The sequence below is a fragment of the Oreochromis aureus genome, linkage group 14 (assembly GCF_013358895.1).
Source record: "Oreochromis aureus strain Israel breed Guangdong linkage group 14, ZZ_aureus, whole genome shotgun sequence".
Classification (NCBI taxonomy): Eukaryota; Metazoa; Chordata; class Actinopteri; order Cichliformes; family Cichlidae; genus Oreochromis; species Oreochromis aureus.
In genome coordinates this window covers 26392131-26406797 of record NC_052955.1, presented here as the reverse complement: position 1 = coordinate 26406797, position 14667 = coordinate 26392131, and the positions used below count along the sequence as shown (strand labels likewise).

At 41.3% G+C, this 14667-nt stretch overlaps 1 protein-coding gene across 2 annotated transcripts; it reads right to left on the bottom strand.

Moving 5' to 3' along the window:
* Positions 1 to 1850: 1850 nt before the first annotated feature.
* gmps (guanine monophosphate synthase) lies at positions 1851 to 14023 on the bottom strand. 2 transcript variants are annotated; one of them, XM_031752657.2, is made up of 16 exons: positions 13755 to 14023; positions 12237 to 12409; positions 11974 to 12088; positions 11530 to 11627; positions 11194 to 11297; positions 10745 to 10938; positions 9946 to 10111; positions 8931 to 9082; positions 8628 to 8801; positions 8198 to 8303; positions 7884 to 7999; positions 7094 to 7219; positions 6263 to 6378; positions 6052 to 6182; positions 4067 to 4239; positions 1851 to 3886 (listed from the first exon to the last, which is right to left on the bottom strand). In XM_031752657.2, exons 1-16 carry the CDS (start codon positions 13779 to 13781, stop codon positions 3785 to 3787), a joined length of 2073 nt encoding a protein of 690 aa, XP_031608517.2. In that variant the 5' UTR covers positions 13782 to 14023; the 3' UTR covers positions 1851 to 3784. The 2 variants fall into 2 exon arrangements, with proteins under 2 accessions (XP_031608517.2, XP_039453883.1); XM_039597949.1 differs by lacking the exon at positions 13755 to 14023 and adding an exon at positions 13012 to 13030.
* Between the last annotated feature and the right edge of the window lie 644 nt (positions 14024 to 14667).

Sequence of the window (14667 nt, the reverse complement as noted above, 5' to 3'; positions counted from 1 at the left end):
AACCACCAAAGATTCACAAAAAAACACGTAAACACATCTGCCTCAAATTCCTAGAAATATCCCATCATTTAATTTCGTTTATCTCTGTGCTCTCTGTATGAAAATACCAAGCAGTTCATTAGTCTGTGCTGCAGATAAACCGCCACCGGCCAGGAGTTAATTGGCAGCTGCATGTGGTAACTTGTACAGTCTCTATGCAATTTTACAACGCTGTGACTGTTTCTAAATCGTCCCTTGTCCCCTGCGTACGGGTCTGGGTGTGTTGATGGGTGACCGTCTGCTTGTCTGCTCATGTTTCTCAGTCAGAGGGGAGCAGCAAACACCTGAACCTCTGGCACGCAGAGGGACGCGTGTTAGTAAACGATGGTTGACTGCGCACAAAAGGTGCATGATAAAACTAAATTACACTGAACACCATTACAGTCTGCAGCTTTTCTGTGTGTCTGTGTTAGTACATTAAGTTATATTAAGGCAAGGAAAGCTGCAATCTAAACGTTCATATATTTGGTTGTATTGCATTTACAGTTGAGTGATGAAACTTGACCTCAGGGGTCTCTGCGTGGGAGCGGGAGTGTGTGATTGGGTCTTTGTGATTTGTCTCAGACTGATGTTGATGAGATCAGCAAGAAATCAATTATGTGTAATAATTTACATTAAATTATTTTAAATGTGCTGTGTAGGTTTTAAAAGCACATTTGTGCATTTTGAAGAAACTTAGATGTGACTAAAGATAAGGTAGTCATGTGAAATGAATGCCTTTACAGGACTGTATGTACTCCTGTTAAAAGTTAGTACATCCCACCATGACTCAGCAGCTTTTAGAACAACCCTCAGTAGCAAGAAGTTGTACTGATCGTTTTCTATATCATCAGCATTGTGGAGGAATTTTGGGCCACTGTTCTTTAAAAGGTTGCTTCAGACTGCTGAGCTTTACGCTCACCTTTTCTTTTTCAGACATTCTGTTGTACATTTGATTCAAAGTTGACTAAAAGACTGCAGGGCAGGTAGCTGCAAAAATGCCCAAATCATCACTCCTCTACCGCCGTGCTGAACAGCTGATATGCTGCATTTGGTTTTGGCCAAACATGTCCACTGTTCTCCATTGATCACAAAGTCCTGTGATTTGATCCTAAGGTTTGACCTTGGGGTGAATTTTCTTGGACATTCAGATCATGTTAACACAAACCTGATGCAGCCCAGCAATAACTTTGCAGTTCTTTTGCTATAAATGAGCATGTTAACATTAAATAATCTACACACAAGACAGATCAAGAACATCTCAAGATGGGCTTAAGAGTAAAAAGTGCATTATGAAAATATGACTCAAGTTTTTGCCTGCTGTCATAAAAGAAACGCAGGTGCTTGGATTCTTGTTTTGGCGCGGCAGGCTGGGGGTAATGTCTGAAAATACAAAGGCCTTGAAATTGTCAGCAATTTAGCCTTTTGCCTTAGATTTATTTAGTTAGATGATTATTATGAAAAAATGATTTTTTTTTTAAAAACTGCACTTTGTCTGAAACTTTCACTTTGTGGACCAACTGGGCCTTTTGGCAGGTTATGTCTATTAAGCCTTGTTTTAGGAATAAGATGGGTTAATATAAACTGCAGACTTCTGCTTTAATTTAAAAATATTAACTAGATTTGGTTTATTACAGTATTGTGTTGACTTATATATCATTGTGGGTTAACAATTAGTGTTTGACTGCATTTTTAATAGAAATGTATCAGTGCTTTTTTTGGGTGTGTACCCATTAAAGTTAATTGTGTAAATTACAAATAAATACAGAATTCTGAAAGGCAAAACAGAAATGGTTAAAAATTTAAAAAAAAGACACTTTTCATAGAAGTGGTAAGTTTCAACATTGAGATCTTTATTAAAGCTCAGTTTTCCATTGTACAAATGTCATAGTTGAAACTGCATGCAGTGGCTTGGTTTGAGGCACGTTACTAAGGAGAATGAGCATTGTTGACTAAAAACACACACAAACAGAAAAATAATCGGATGTAGAATTGCATAACTTAATCTCATGGATATCTCAATCAAATTGAACTACAAAGTCATATGTCATTATTAGCTATTGTTTTTTGTTTTTCTTGTTTTAAATTGGAGACACGTAACATAAACACAGATGTATAAAAAGGCAGAACAGAGGGAAGGACATTGCAGTTAAGACAAGTTTGGGGGTTTTTTTCTCCCCCTTTCATTTTGCATGAGGAGTACTTTGCCACTAAAGGTTAAGGATATAAGAGGGATGAGAGGCACAAAAAAAACAAATTCTGGAGGCATGAGCACCACCACATCCGAGTGACACTTCTGACGTGATACCACACACTTTTAAAACTCAGTTAAACCTGAGCGCCGTATTCACGGAGGTCTAAACGACTGGAGACTAGAGATTATGATACGCTGAACGCTCTGACAGCACAGAACGCAGATAAACGAAAGCAGTAATGCCTTTCTGAAACACTGAACTTTAGTCGAAGATGGCAAGAGAGGGCGAGGACCTTTGACACGACGAGGGTGACACGATGTACGGGGATGAAGTTTCCACCGGATGTGTGATTTGTTATGTTGATAAAGCACCGAGGCTTGAACGGGTGATCGACAACGAAATGTGCAAAAGTTTTTGCCCTCGCACAACAAGAGCAACAAAAATCATGATGAGGTGACACCAGCAACCGACACAATGTGGCTATAAACTCTACCGTAGTTATAAGTTATTAGACCTCTTGCCTTTTTCTTCTTCATAAAAAGCATACATATTGCAGCATGAGGAGAAACAGTGTTATATCCTCAGAGTCCAGGTCAGGTCACACCAAAAAACAAAGAAAAACCAAAATAAAACAACAGAACAGGCACGTACAAAGTTATCCGTCATATTGGCCTCCTCCACAGCTGCACATTAGTCCGTATACTGAAGATATTCTTGGGTCGACTGCTGCCCACTGGGGCGACAGCAGCAGCTCGTCAACGATATTAGCTTGGAGAAGATCGTCAAGAGCCCACAACAGATCACTACAGCAAACTCTACTTATGTTAAAACAAAACGAACAAAAAAAAAAAAAAAATTTTTAAATGATGATTGGTCACATAGCTCGTCTGTTCAGCTGTACTGTTCACACCACCTTTGGTAGGAAGTGAAATGAACAAATCAGATAGTCTTAGGTCGAGAACATTCTCACCTACAAGAATTTAACAAAAACATCTGAAGGAAAAAAAAGAAAACCGCTATAGATTTTTAACCCCCCACCCCTTTCTGTTTTTCCTTTAATGACACTACCATTTGCTTGCTTTCATGTTTTATTCATCCTGAGGCACAACACCAAGTCCACTCACTGAACTTTCACAGCTTCTGGCCACCTGGAAGTAGCAATTTACCTTTTCACTGTAGCGAGGAAATACACAGTTGTACATGAAGGTTTAAAAAAACAAAACCAAAAAAACCCCCAAAACAGACAATATATTATCAATAACCAGGATTTATCAATGCCTATCGCCAAAAATATTAAGACCGGGGTAGAGTGGTGGGGAGAGCAGAGCAGTAGTGGCTTTGTGTGTGCGCCTGTCACAGTACAGTCTGCCTTCCGTGGGAATGTTAAAGATAAAGGGAAGAGATGGGGGAGGTAGCAGAGGGAGACTGGGAGGGGAGTAAAGTTGGAAGGACAGAAAAGGAGAGCAGTTCACCAGCCCTCACTGATATCTATTGTGTTTGTGCACTGTGTATGTGTGTGTATGTGTATATGTGTGTCTGTTCTCTCTATACTGTGATGTCATGTTTGCATTTTATTCCCACTCTGTGGTGCCAGGTGGTTTGGAGGTCAGATCATACATGACTCTGGAGATACCTGGGATCTTCTTGATCTCATTTACCATCTTCAGCACCACCTGATGAATCAGACAAGACAAATAACTCTTAAAACACACAAATAAAGAGAAATGTTGATATGATTATTATTTAAATAATTCCTGGGTCACTCATTTCCAATCCTGAAAACCAGAATTAGGAGCCATGATGGCAAGATAAGCAGAAAAATGTTAGCTGTACAGGTTTAACAAATGGTATACCTCCTCTGGGATATGGTTGCCTGGCATGGCAGGGATTCCTGTCATGAAGTCGCTGGTGATGAAGGTACGAATCACCACGGAGCGCCGGCATGATGGCTGCTTTTGCAGCGGGTCACGGTCAAAGTGCAGGGGGGTGAGGATGATCGGCATCTGGCTGATCTTCCCAGAATAGCCTGAACGGGGAAACAGAAGTTACACATAAAATAGCCAAAGGAAACATAAAACTGGCAGAAAAGACAGAGCATTGCTGTTGACAAACTCCATAAATCTACTGATTTAGGCTTGATCGTTTTAAAAACACTATTAAGGTTAGTTATTTTTTTAAAAGGAAAAAGAATGTTTTCATAGCAACAAGCAGCAGAATTGAGGTTCCTGTGAAGGGTGGATGGGCTCTCTCTGAACGACACAGTGAAGAGTTCGGTTATTCAGGAGACACAGAGTAGAGGTGCTACTCCTCCACATCAAGAGGAGCCTATTGAGGTGGTCGCATCCTGTGTAAGGTGTTCCAGACGGGAATATCCTATTGTGAAGAGGCCCCTTGGTAAATCCAGGACACACTTATTTCAACTGGCTGGCCTGAGAACTACTTGATATTTCCCCAGATAAGATGGAGGAGGCAACTGACAAGAGGGAGGTCTGGGCTTCCCTACTTGCTGCCCCCGTGACCCAACTTCAGATAAGCGAAATAAAATGGTTGGATAGTTTATTGTAATTTGTCATATTTTAATATTATGTGATGCTTTTATATATTTAACATTGGTTTAATCCCTTGGTGTAGCTGTGAACACGGTAATCATACTCTGGTTCAGACCAAAAACATCACACAGACCATTTGGAGGAGGTGGTCTTGGTGCAGTTCCAAACAAACTCCAGAGTGGTTTGTTCATGGTGTGAACGTGATCCGACCCCGATCTGAACCAACTACCAGCTTTGCGTTACACGTTTGAACTAAAAACGTGTAACTGTTACACATGTTCTGTATTTTCGATGTGGGAAGGAACTATAAATGTGCAAAAGTCTGTACGGGAGACTGTGAAATGAACGTAAATTCTCCGTTCTCTCACAGCATCTTCTTCCTGTGTCTACTTTTGTTGCTCCCGCCCCAGACACATCTGGCCAATGAGGGAACTCAACATTCTCACATGGTTTGTAGTGACGCATTTTGGTTCGCTTGTAGTTCACTTGCACTTTTCTCTGTGCGAAAACAACCAAACCACAGAAAAAAAGCTACAAATTTACAAACTTCAACTTTTACAAATCTACTGTTCACAGGAAACCAACTACAGCTACAGTCTCTTTTTTTGTTTTGTTTTTTTCCTAGCAATTACTTTCTTAGTTGCTATGAACGTCCTAAATTTGAATAATAATTTGAATTAATAAAGACTAAAACTAAAGTTATTTCCTGTATATTATATTAACACACAATGTCATTTCAATTAGGTACAGGTTTTTCTGAAAATTAGTCTTAATTCTTATATCAGTTAACTAAAATGTAAACATGCCTAGTTTAATTTTTACTTTAACAGTAGAACTACACGGCAGATCTGATGATGGTCACGTGGTATGCTGGTATGCTGGTATGGCAGAAAGCATCACTGCAAGTCAGTGCAACACTGTTTTATCCTTAATGAAACATTTCTAGCCTGACAGGAGTAATCTCTTCCTGGAGAACAGGGCTTAGAGGCCATTAAATGGCTTGAGCATGAACATTACATAAATCCTATTTACACCTTTAAGGTTCCCTTTAATTCTCCACCCTTGCAAACAGAAAGCAAGCAAAACTTTAATTTGCCCCCCGTTTTATTTTATGTGCTTCCTGTTTTAAATAAATAAATCTACCATCTCTACTACTTGTCTTGATTTGATTTGTTTTCCTCTTTGCGATAACCATGCTTGTTTGGGGCATTTTTTACCTTTTAAATCATCTTCAGTCCTAAATATTCTAAAATAGACGAGGCTTTAAACATTTGAAACCGTGCACTTACCAGACTCTCTAAGAATAGAGTGAGCTACAAAGTCAGCCTGTCTGAGCGTGCTCAGAACACCCGTGGTCAGGAAAGTTGGAGTAATGTCTGTTGGCGGCTCCTTCATATGGGACCCAAATACATACACAACTCTGGAAAAAAGAAGAGGCATGAATGTTTTGCCCGGTTGTCCACTGAGGGTGGACGAATGAAACCTGATTTTATGACTTACCTATTGATGTTATGGCACATGCGAGGGATGAGTCTGGCCAGGAACATGAGCGATTCCCAGTGTGGAGATTCTTTACTTGTGACACCGCACACATAACTGTAGGACCGGCAATCACCCTGAGACAGGAAATGTTCTTATTCTTACCATCTAGCCAAAAATCAACATCTCATACATGTCATCAAGTATGAAAGGCATTTTGTTAAAATTTGTTTTTGTGTGCCAAAACTAAGTTTCTACATAACCTGTCAGCTTCCACTTTTAGAAAAGCCGCTGAAAGCTGCCAGTGTTTGCCCACAGTCTGTCCCAGTTTGAGGTTGAGGGCAAATTTAAACCTCTGGCTTCAGACAGGAAGTACTAACAGACACCTACACACTGTCTGACTGCAGCGTTTTGGGTGAGGAAAGTAGTCGTGACTAATCCAACATTTTTGGCATATTTAACAGTTACTACAGGACACACCCTCCATAGACAACAGGGAGAAAGACTCTAAAACGGAGAATCTGACACTCTTTGTTTGGGTGTGTCTTGGTCTTGTGGCTGACCACTTAATTACAGTTATAACGCAGCAACAGACAAACAGCTGGCAACATATACTTTGTCAAGTTTTCACTGGACCTGAGGACACTTGGATTCTCCACATTATCTTAATCATGACTAAAGATAAATACATGTGATTTTTACAAAATCACTGAGGAAAGATGATGTTTACATTAATATCCACAAATTGTCAATAAAGTACATTTTCTTACTGACCAAAACATGTGCCAGCAGTTTCTGTCCAATGTCTTTTCCTATTTCTTTAACTGTATGTCATTTGATCAGCTGTCTCACCTGGACACCAACAGTTTTGATGGGCAGCAGGAAGGCATTGAGTGAATGAAGGCTGGTGATCTGCATGAGCTTCTCCTCCTCTTCATCTGATATGCACGACTTGACTCTCTGCAGCAAGGCATGGGGCTGGAGAGGAGATGGGAATAAAAGCACCTTGTAAGTGTGGAACTGAGAGACAGCAGCCTGCAATATACAAACCACTGCAGCTCTGACGATGTGACTAGCAGTTTTCAACAACACTTCATCAATTTCAAACTTTGCAAAATTTTTGCTTGCTCTTTCATCAAATGACATACCAATATCCTCTTTCACAGGAGCTTATAATATGCCCATCAGCCCTGTCAGGAGATTTTATTTAACCACAAGTGTAAATTCATTAGTATGAACTGACCTGTATCTAGCACAACATGGCTGGGAGTGAATTTGGGGGGAAAATTAATTTGTTGGAAGCCAAAATCGTAACTGAAAATAAAACTTTATCGATTGTCCAAAACAACTGAAGTGATAAAACTAGCTGAGGAGTGTTTCCAGTGATTATCAGTAAAATTAGCAGCAAGCTTCAGAGCAAACATAGAGCATACAATCTGCTGTTTTAGTTCAATCAGCTCAAAGCATGTTTGGAGGGTTGCCATCCAAGCTTATCGCATCACAACATTTGAGTTAGTGTGCGATATCTTGCAGTTATCTGCAACTTCACGAGTAAAAACAGTGACAAGACGCTTTATGATAAAAATACAGACAAATGATACCAGGCTGCTGGGATTTTGCTGTAAATCAGCAGTTCTTTTACCTTTTTGACACTTGCAGAGAAGTCTGTAACGATTTTGAGAATGTTGTTTGTTTCAGCAAAATCCTTACAGATGTAAGGCTCCTCTGCACAAATCACTCTGATGGACAAACCAGGACCTAGAGAAGAAGAGGAATGACTGTCACTTTGAGCAAATGAAGGAAGTGAGTCTTTGAGTGTCTGACTCAGGAAATATATTAACACTTTTAGCAAATGAAGGATGTAAGGCTTCTAGTGTGACTCAGTAATTATATTTACACTTTTGTAAAGTTCAGTCAGAACAGTCACATTATAGGCCTGTGAGTTTATGTACTTGCCAGGGAAAGGATGCCGAGAAACAATCTCTTCTGGCAGGCCAAGCTCTCTCCCCAGTGCTCTCACCTCATCTTTATGGAAATCTTTCAGCGGTTCGATTACTTTTCCCTGGAGGATTACAACAGAGTAGAATCAGCAATGCACAGTGAGCGGGCTAGCGTTACGCTTAGGTGTCAAACAGTTGTGCATTCACAAGAAGAGGCTGCACATAACAACAAACAGCAAATAATCCATGACAATGAATACGCTAATAAGACAAAGACGCGTCACTGGTGTTGTGAGCTGGAGCGTAAGCGATGTAAATGTTTTGTGCTTCTTATTATGATTTAAACTCCAATAAAGCTCTCCTTGAACCATGCATCTACTTTATTGCAAATAATATGGCTATAAACTGAAGTAGCTAGCTAAGAAGGTTAGGGAAATTAGATTTACCTCATCTCTGAGTTTGCGGATGAGCTCAGTGTCGTTGTGGTGTGTTTTGATGACCTCTGCTTTACCACTGGCGAGGTGAGAGGCGCTCTCAATAAGATCAGGCCTCAAGGTACCCTGTGCCAGGAAAACCTCTTCTGGTTTCAGATTCATCTCTCCAATCACTTCATTTGCCACCTGTGATGTAGGACAATTCATACAGTCAGAACAGTATGGTGGCACAGAAAACAACTTAAACACACTGACATTTTTATGTCACCAACAATAAATAACACTTTCCAATAAAGTACTCAAACTTATCCTCACTTTGACAAATGTGTCTCCAATAATTTTCCTTTTCTCCTCAGGGTTGGTGGTCATATTCAATGTTTTACTGATGCGTTTCCGTGGTGTCCTGTCCTCCTCAGAGATGGGAAGAGTTGTTGTTCCATTATAGAAGGTGTGCGCTGCATTTACCACTGAAGGAAGACGAACCACAAGGTTAACAGCAAAACAAAAACTCAATCCCAACTTTACTTTCAGTCTCAGGTGTAAGCTTGTGGTGTTGTTACTCAACTACAAAAGTGAATATAATAAAACTGGTATGGTGGAGGAGGGCGACCAAAATAATAAAGCAACAAGGAGAAATGGATCTGGCTTTGGCAGATAATGTTTTCCCAGAATGCACCTGTGTTTACTGATGTGAGCGGCTTTCAGACAGGTCACAACGATGGCACCATGGTTGTCTGAAAATTATTATTTGCAGTGGCTTATGCTGTGCAGCCAAGGTTTGTCACTCCAGTGAGCAAAGAAGGTCAAAGTTCAACCATCTTTTAACTTTGTAACCGCTGTGCGCTGTAATGAATATCTGTGCATCTGTGCAGCTGGTGAAAACAGAGCCGTTCGGCCAGCAGCAGGTACAGAAAGAGCTCAGCGCTCACTGGGTTAAAGACAGAGTCCTGGCTGAAACCCCAACAGAGCTTAACAGCGAGGTTCCACAAGGAAAGACCCCACTCATATCCTCCACAGGGATTTTTGATTATAATCCCCAATACTGTAACAATCCAAAGCAGACTTACTACAACACTGATGATATGTCCCTCCTGTAGAAACCACAAGGCTGTACGATATTAGCCTTTTTTTTTATAAACAAGAATGTGCTCTAGTCACAACATTTTGGAAAGGGTAACTCCATAAAGTGAAAACTATTCAAAATAAGAACCTGAAGGCATTAAAAGAGTGCCATTAATTCAGAAAAAAAGAAAAATAAAGTGTGATAAAAATGAATTTCAAATAAATACCTTATGTACACGCTTAAGAACTGCAGGATTTGGATCCCTACCTTTGAGTTTGATTCCCAACTTGGTCAGGGCCTCCTCCACGCTCTGACTTTCTCTCTTCCTCATGAAGCCGTTGTCGATGTGAACTGCTATCACCTGGTCCTGGTTCAGAGCTTTGTTCAGGAGGGCTGTGCAGACTGTTGAGTCTACTCCACCACTCAGCAGCACCTGCGAGTATCATCAGAAAGAAACCGTGTCTTCAGAGATAAAGCTGAGCAAAGATTAAATCTGATTCTTCACCACCTGGCCCCAATTTTCACAACTCACACTACCCACTAATTATCTGCAAATGTGTGGTTTATATTTATTTAGGCTTCTTGTTTTATTAGTCATACACACATCTGGTGTTTCATCTGTTGGCAGGCTACTAAATATTAAGCCTAAGAAAGAGAAGATTAAACCTGTTCTTGGAAATCATCCAAAATGTTGTACTCGCTGCAGGAACACGCTACAGCAGAATAAGAGTATTGTCACAGATATTACCAACTATCCCACTCACTGTACAGTATAATATCAGTACTTTAAGCCCATTTTCCACACTCAATTATCGCCTTCACCCTCCCCTGAGATGAAACCCAGTTTGAAGCCACTCTGGGAGTGGGCTACCTTCTTTTCAGATGCAACAGGGTTTAATTTGAGAGTTTAACTGGTTCTACTTAACTTCCCACCATTGCTACTGTCATCGCCTCCTGAGCGACTACCACACTTGACTGTCAGCTTTTTAGCTTCAGCCTTTTAGTTGAATCATCTCCCACAGTACATATTCAGTTTTGGTCCTTTTTCCCCCCCATCATCACTCACCAGCACTTTCGACTTGTCTACTTTTTCTCTGATCTCACTGATGCAGGCCTGTTGGCGGCTCTGTACGGTGAAGTTGCTCGTGCAGCCCGCAATCTCAAACACAAAGTTACGTAACATCTCCATGCCTCGCTCCGTCAGGTCGACCTCAGGGTGAAACTGCGTCCCATACAGCTTTTTCTGCTCATTGGCGATCCCTAAAGGGAAAACAGAGATGTTTTAAGGGGCTCATTTAGTAAGCTTTAAGAAAAAAACAAAGAGATGTCAGGGAAAAGCACTTTTACCCAGGATACAAATTAGCATCATCTTCAAAGGCTATGTGAGATGTAAATATATATGATACAGCCTCAGGCTTACTTAACATCAAATCCAAATAAAGCCGCTTTTGTAATTTACCATAATATACTTTATTATATTCAACAGGATTGGAACATTTCTTGTGTCCTGCTCACCAGCAATGATGTTCCCTGATTGGGCCACCACTTTAAAGCCATCTGCCACTTTATCCACACTGTCTCCATGGGTCAGCAAGACTACTTCCTCCTTCTGAAGGCCTCTGATTGGATTAACACACACACACGAAAAGATTCATTAAATCGCCTATACATGTTACCGTTTTCAGCACTTTGTTTATATAAGGGAAATAAAGACTACACCCTTTACCTTAGACTCCTCATTATTTGTGTAATAGCCCCTTTACATCAGCATGAAAACAACTACTATGTATGTGATCTGTATGTAAAACATAACAAAACACTACATATTTAAGTTACAAGAAATTACAATACCTAAAAAGGGAGCAAGTGTTGTCTAGTCCAATGCTGAAGACTCCATCCTCCCTTACACTCTTTTTGTGTACCGTTCCTCCAAAAACTTTATTCATCATCTGCAACACACACACACACCAGAGTTAAGGAATGGAAACAGATATGCTACAGGGACTGTAAAACTGCCTGCACTGTAAAGAAGTGTACTTGTTATTTTTTTTGTCTCACTGGGAAAAGAGAGTGAGTATTACTCTTCTCTTCCACCAGTGTAAAAGTACTCTTGAAGAAGGTGGTGAAGTCCCAGCTGGTGTGGGAGAGCTGAGGAGCTGGTTCAATCAGAGTGACAGTAACGTGTTGCTACTTAGAGACAATCTGTGTAAAAAATGTTTCCTTGACAAGAGCCTTGTGGAAATACACTTAGTTTTCTTAAGAATACAATCACAGTTTATTTTATTGTGTGCATACCTGCATCCCATAGCAAATCCCAAGGACGGGCTTTCCTATAGTGAATATGGCAGGGTCGAACCAGGGAGCATCTTCTGCATACACAGATGCTGGACCTCCTGAAATAATTATTGCCCTAAGGCATGAAACACAAAGAAAACAATCATGTAAAACTGCATTTTAAAGCACTTTCAAGGCTTCAACATTGACACAGTAGTGTGTTTAAACATGATGACAGGCATCAAATAAAACGTCTCAAGTACAGATGCGTTTTATGTGCTCACCTGAAGCCCTGTTCTCTGATAGCAAAGGCCGGGGTCTCTAAAGGGAGGATTTCAGAGCGTACACACAGCTCTCGCACTCTTCGGTCAATCACCTTCCCGTACTGCGCCCCGGCATCGAGGATCGCCACCGCCCCTTCACATGACCCATTCTGCTCTGCGCTGCTGATCTCCAGCTGTGGACACACATTTAGAAAGATTAGTGAAGACTTGCATGTGAGGTGACTAGCTTTCTAGTGGTCTGACAGCAGAAGGTAACTCAATTCCTTCTTGAGTTTACTCTCCTCCAGTGCTGTGACTCAATAAAGCCTAACCTAACATAATTGTTGCCATGTGAGCTGAAACAGAGACGGACAGCAAATCTTGTGAAATGTGCTGCAACCATTCAGCCTATCACATGAATCTCACAAGTCAGACATTATCAAGACTGAGATCTCAGTATTTGAAGCAGTTCAAACTCTGATCCTCAGCACTCAGCTATATGCAAATGTTATTTATTTAAACGCATGCATGCTCTGTGGGAAGTGTGCCATCCATTCTACAGTTAATTAAATACAGTAAATTATTCTTTATAAACAAACGAAGTGGGTACACATTAGAGAAACATTATCCCACGTGGTCAGTGGGAAACTTCCGCCGTAAATGTTTCTGAAAACAACTTGCTGGGTACCCCCCTCACCTCCAATTTTAACCTTTAAAGCACAACCGGTAATAACATGGACTGAAGCAGAATAATCACAAGAGAAAAATCACTCAATCGTTTCAGAGCAAACTTCACCATATCAGCTGATAAGGCAGCTGTAAGCAGCTTCAATTGTTAGACGGGTAAACCACAAGTTGGCTCACACACTAGCTTCGTGACGATGTTAGCAAACTGACAGTTAACGTACGTTAGCACGAAGAGTGTGACAGCTACCGCTTGAGGTAAATTAGTTCAGCAAAAGCACAATTTCCGCTTACTTAAAGAACACAGACGTTATCGTAAGACAACATTCTTGCTCTGCGGTGCTGTCATTACAAACTGTGAGCGCCCGGCCACAGCTAGCTAACAGTTTATCCGTGTAGCGAGCTAGCGCACCGCTGGAATAAACAGTAGTAACGAGCGTTAGCCTGTTAGCAGTGCTGTGAGTAGCTGCTAGGTTAGCGGAGCTATGCTAAAACCCACGCGGTGCTTGGAGCTGTAGTGTCTTGGGGGTTGGGGGGTCCACCATAAGAGAAGGGCAACCACGTTTACTGGGAAAATCAGTGAAACCTTTTTTTCCCGGTTTAACATCAATTAGTTATCACGTCCGGCTTGTTAGCAGCTATGAGCAACATGTTAATGTAACACTGCAACAGGCACACACTGCTCCTCCTCAGCAGTACTGTTGATAACGTTGCATGCTCTCTTAACTTTCCCCCCCGAGGTACACAGAGGCCGAAATTAACCGGGGGGAGGACTACAGCAGTAACCCGGGTCCTAGCACTAAGTCACCAGGGCTACCTTATACTGGAGCCCCGGGTATCTCCCGCTCAACTGACCTTGCTGTCTCCGTTGCACAGAGCCATGGATGACTGCCGTGTTGTGGAATGAGCTCTCCCCTTCGCCTCGCTGTCCCAGGTCTCACAGAGAGAGGGCTGCTGGTTAGCTCCTGGCTCAGCACGCCGACTACTGTTGGAAAAGCAGATTGGGCTGTTGGTTTGAAGATGTCACAGTCTCTCCTCCTCTGACCGGGAAATAACTTTCATAGTGGGAGCAGGCTAAGTAAATATGTAGCGCGAATATGTCATGGGTGGAGCGAAAAGTTAAATGATCGGAGTAAGGGAGAAAGGCCCCCGTGGGGGCTGGGCATCAAGCATAATTTCGTTCCTCAGCCTATCATTACTATATGTTTGTTTGGGGACTTAAAATGAGTCAATCTCTCAAAACAGACAAAACTGTGAATCTCAGGAACAGTTTAACGATATATGCTAAAATATAAGGTAGCTCCAGTGATAACACCTCAGTCTCTGTCAAGCAGGAGCATCAAATATGTGAGAGGAACTCGCTGTACTTTAACACATCTACTGTACTAGATGTTCCAGGTGTGGGTGACATTAAACTGTTCCCATGTATTTTTCAGGCAGCTTAAAGAAGAAACTAAGAGTTACATTCACTCATCCAGTTTCCATTCATTTCGCCAATAATAATGTTGCAGTGGCCACAGTTTCTATACTTATAGATTATTGCATACTTCAAAGACCAGCACCCACCCAGGCCCAACTTGCTTGCAGAAATTGCTGCTATGTAGCCATCTCTCCATCTCCAGTTTGGATTCTCAGTCATTTGGCAACAAGAAGAAGCAATGAATGCTTCAAGGTTGCCACACTTTAAAGTATTATTTCTGGAGGCTTGATGAAAAAAGAAAAAAGCCAGCTCTTGGAGGTCACAAGGTCAGTCACGTGTTAAGTGAAA

Bases quoted from the DNA above. Each gene is read 5' to 3' on its own strand.
- gmps (XM_031752657.2), bottom strand. From the start codon at position 13,781: ATGGCTCTGTGCAACGGAGACAGCAAG. The intron at 8,802-8,930 runs GTGAGGATAAGT...CCTACATCACAG, and splicing joins TTGGAGACACATTTGTCAAA to GTGGCAAATGAAGTGATTGG. The intron at 8,304-8,627 runs GTAAATCTAATT...GTAATCCTCCAG, and splicing joins TCCGCAAACTCAGAGATGAG to GGAAAAGTAATCGAACCGCT.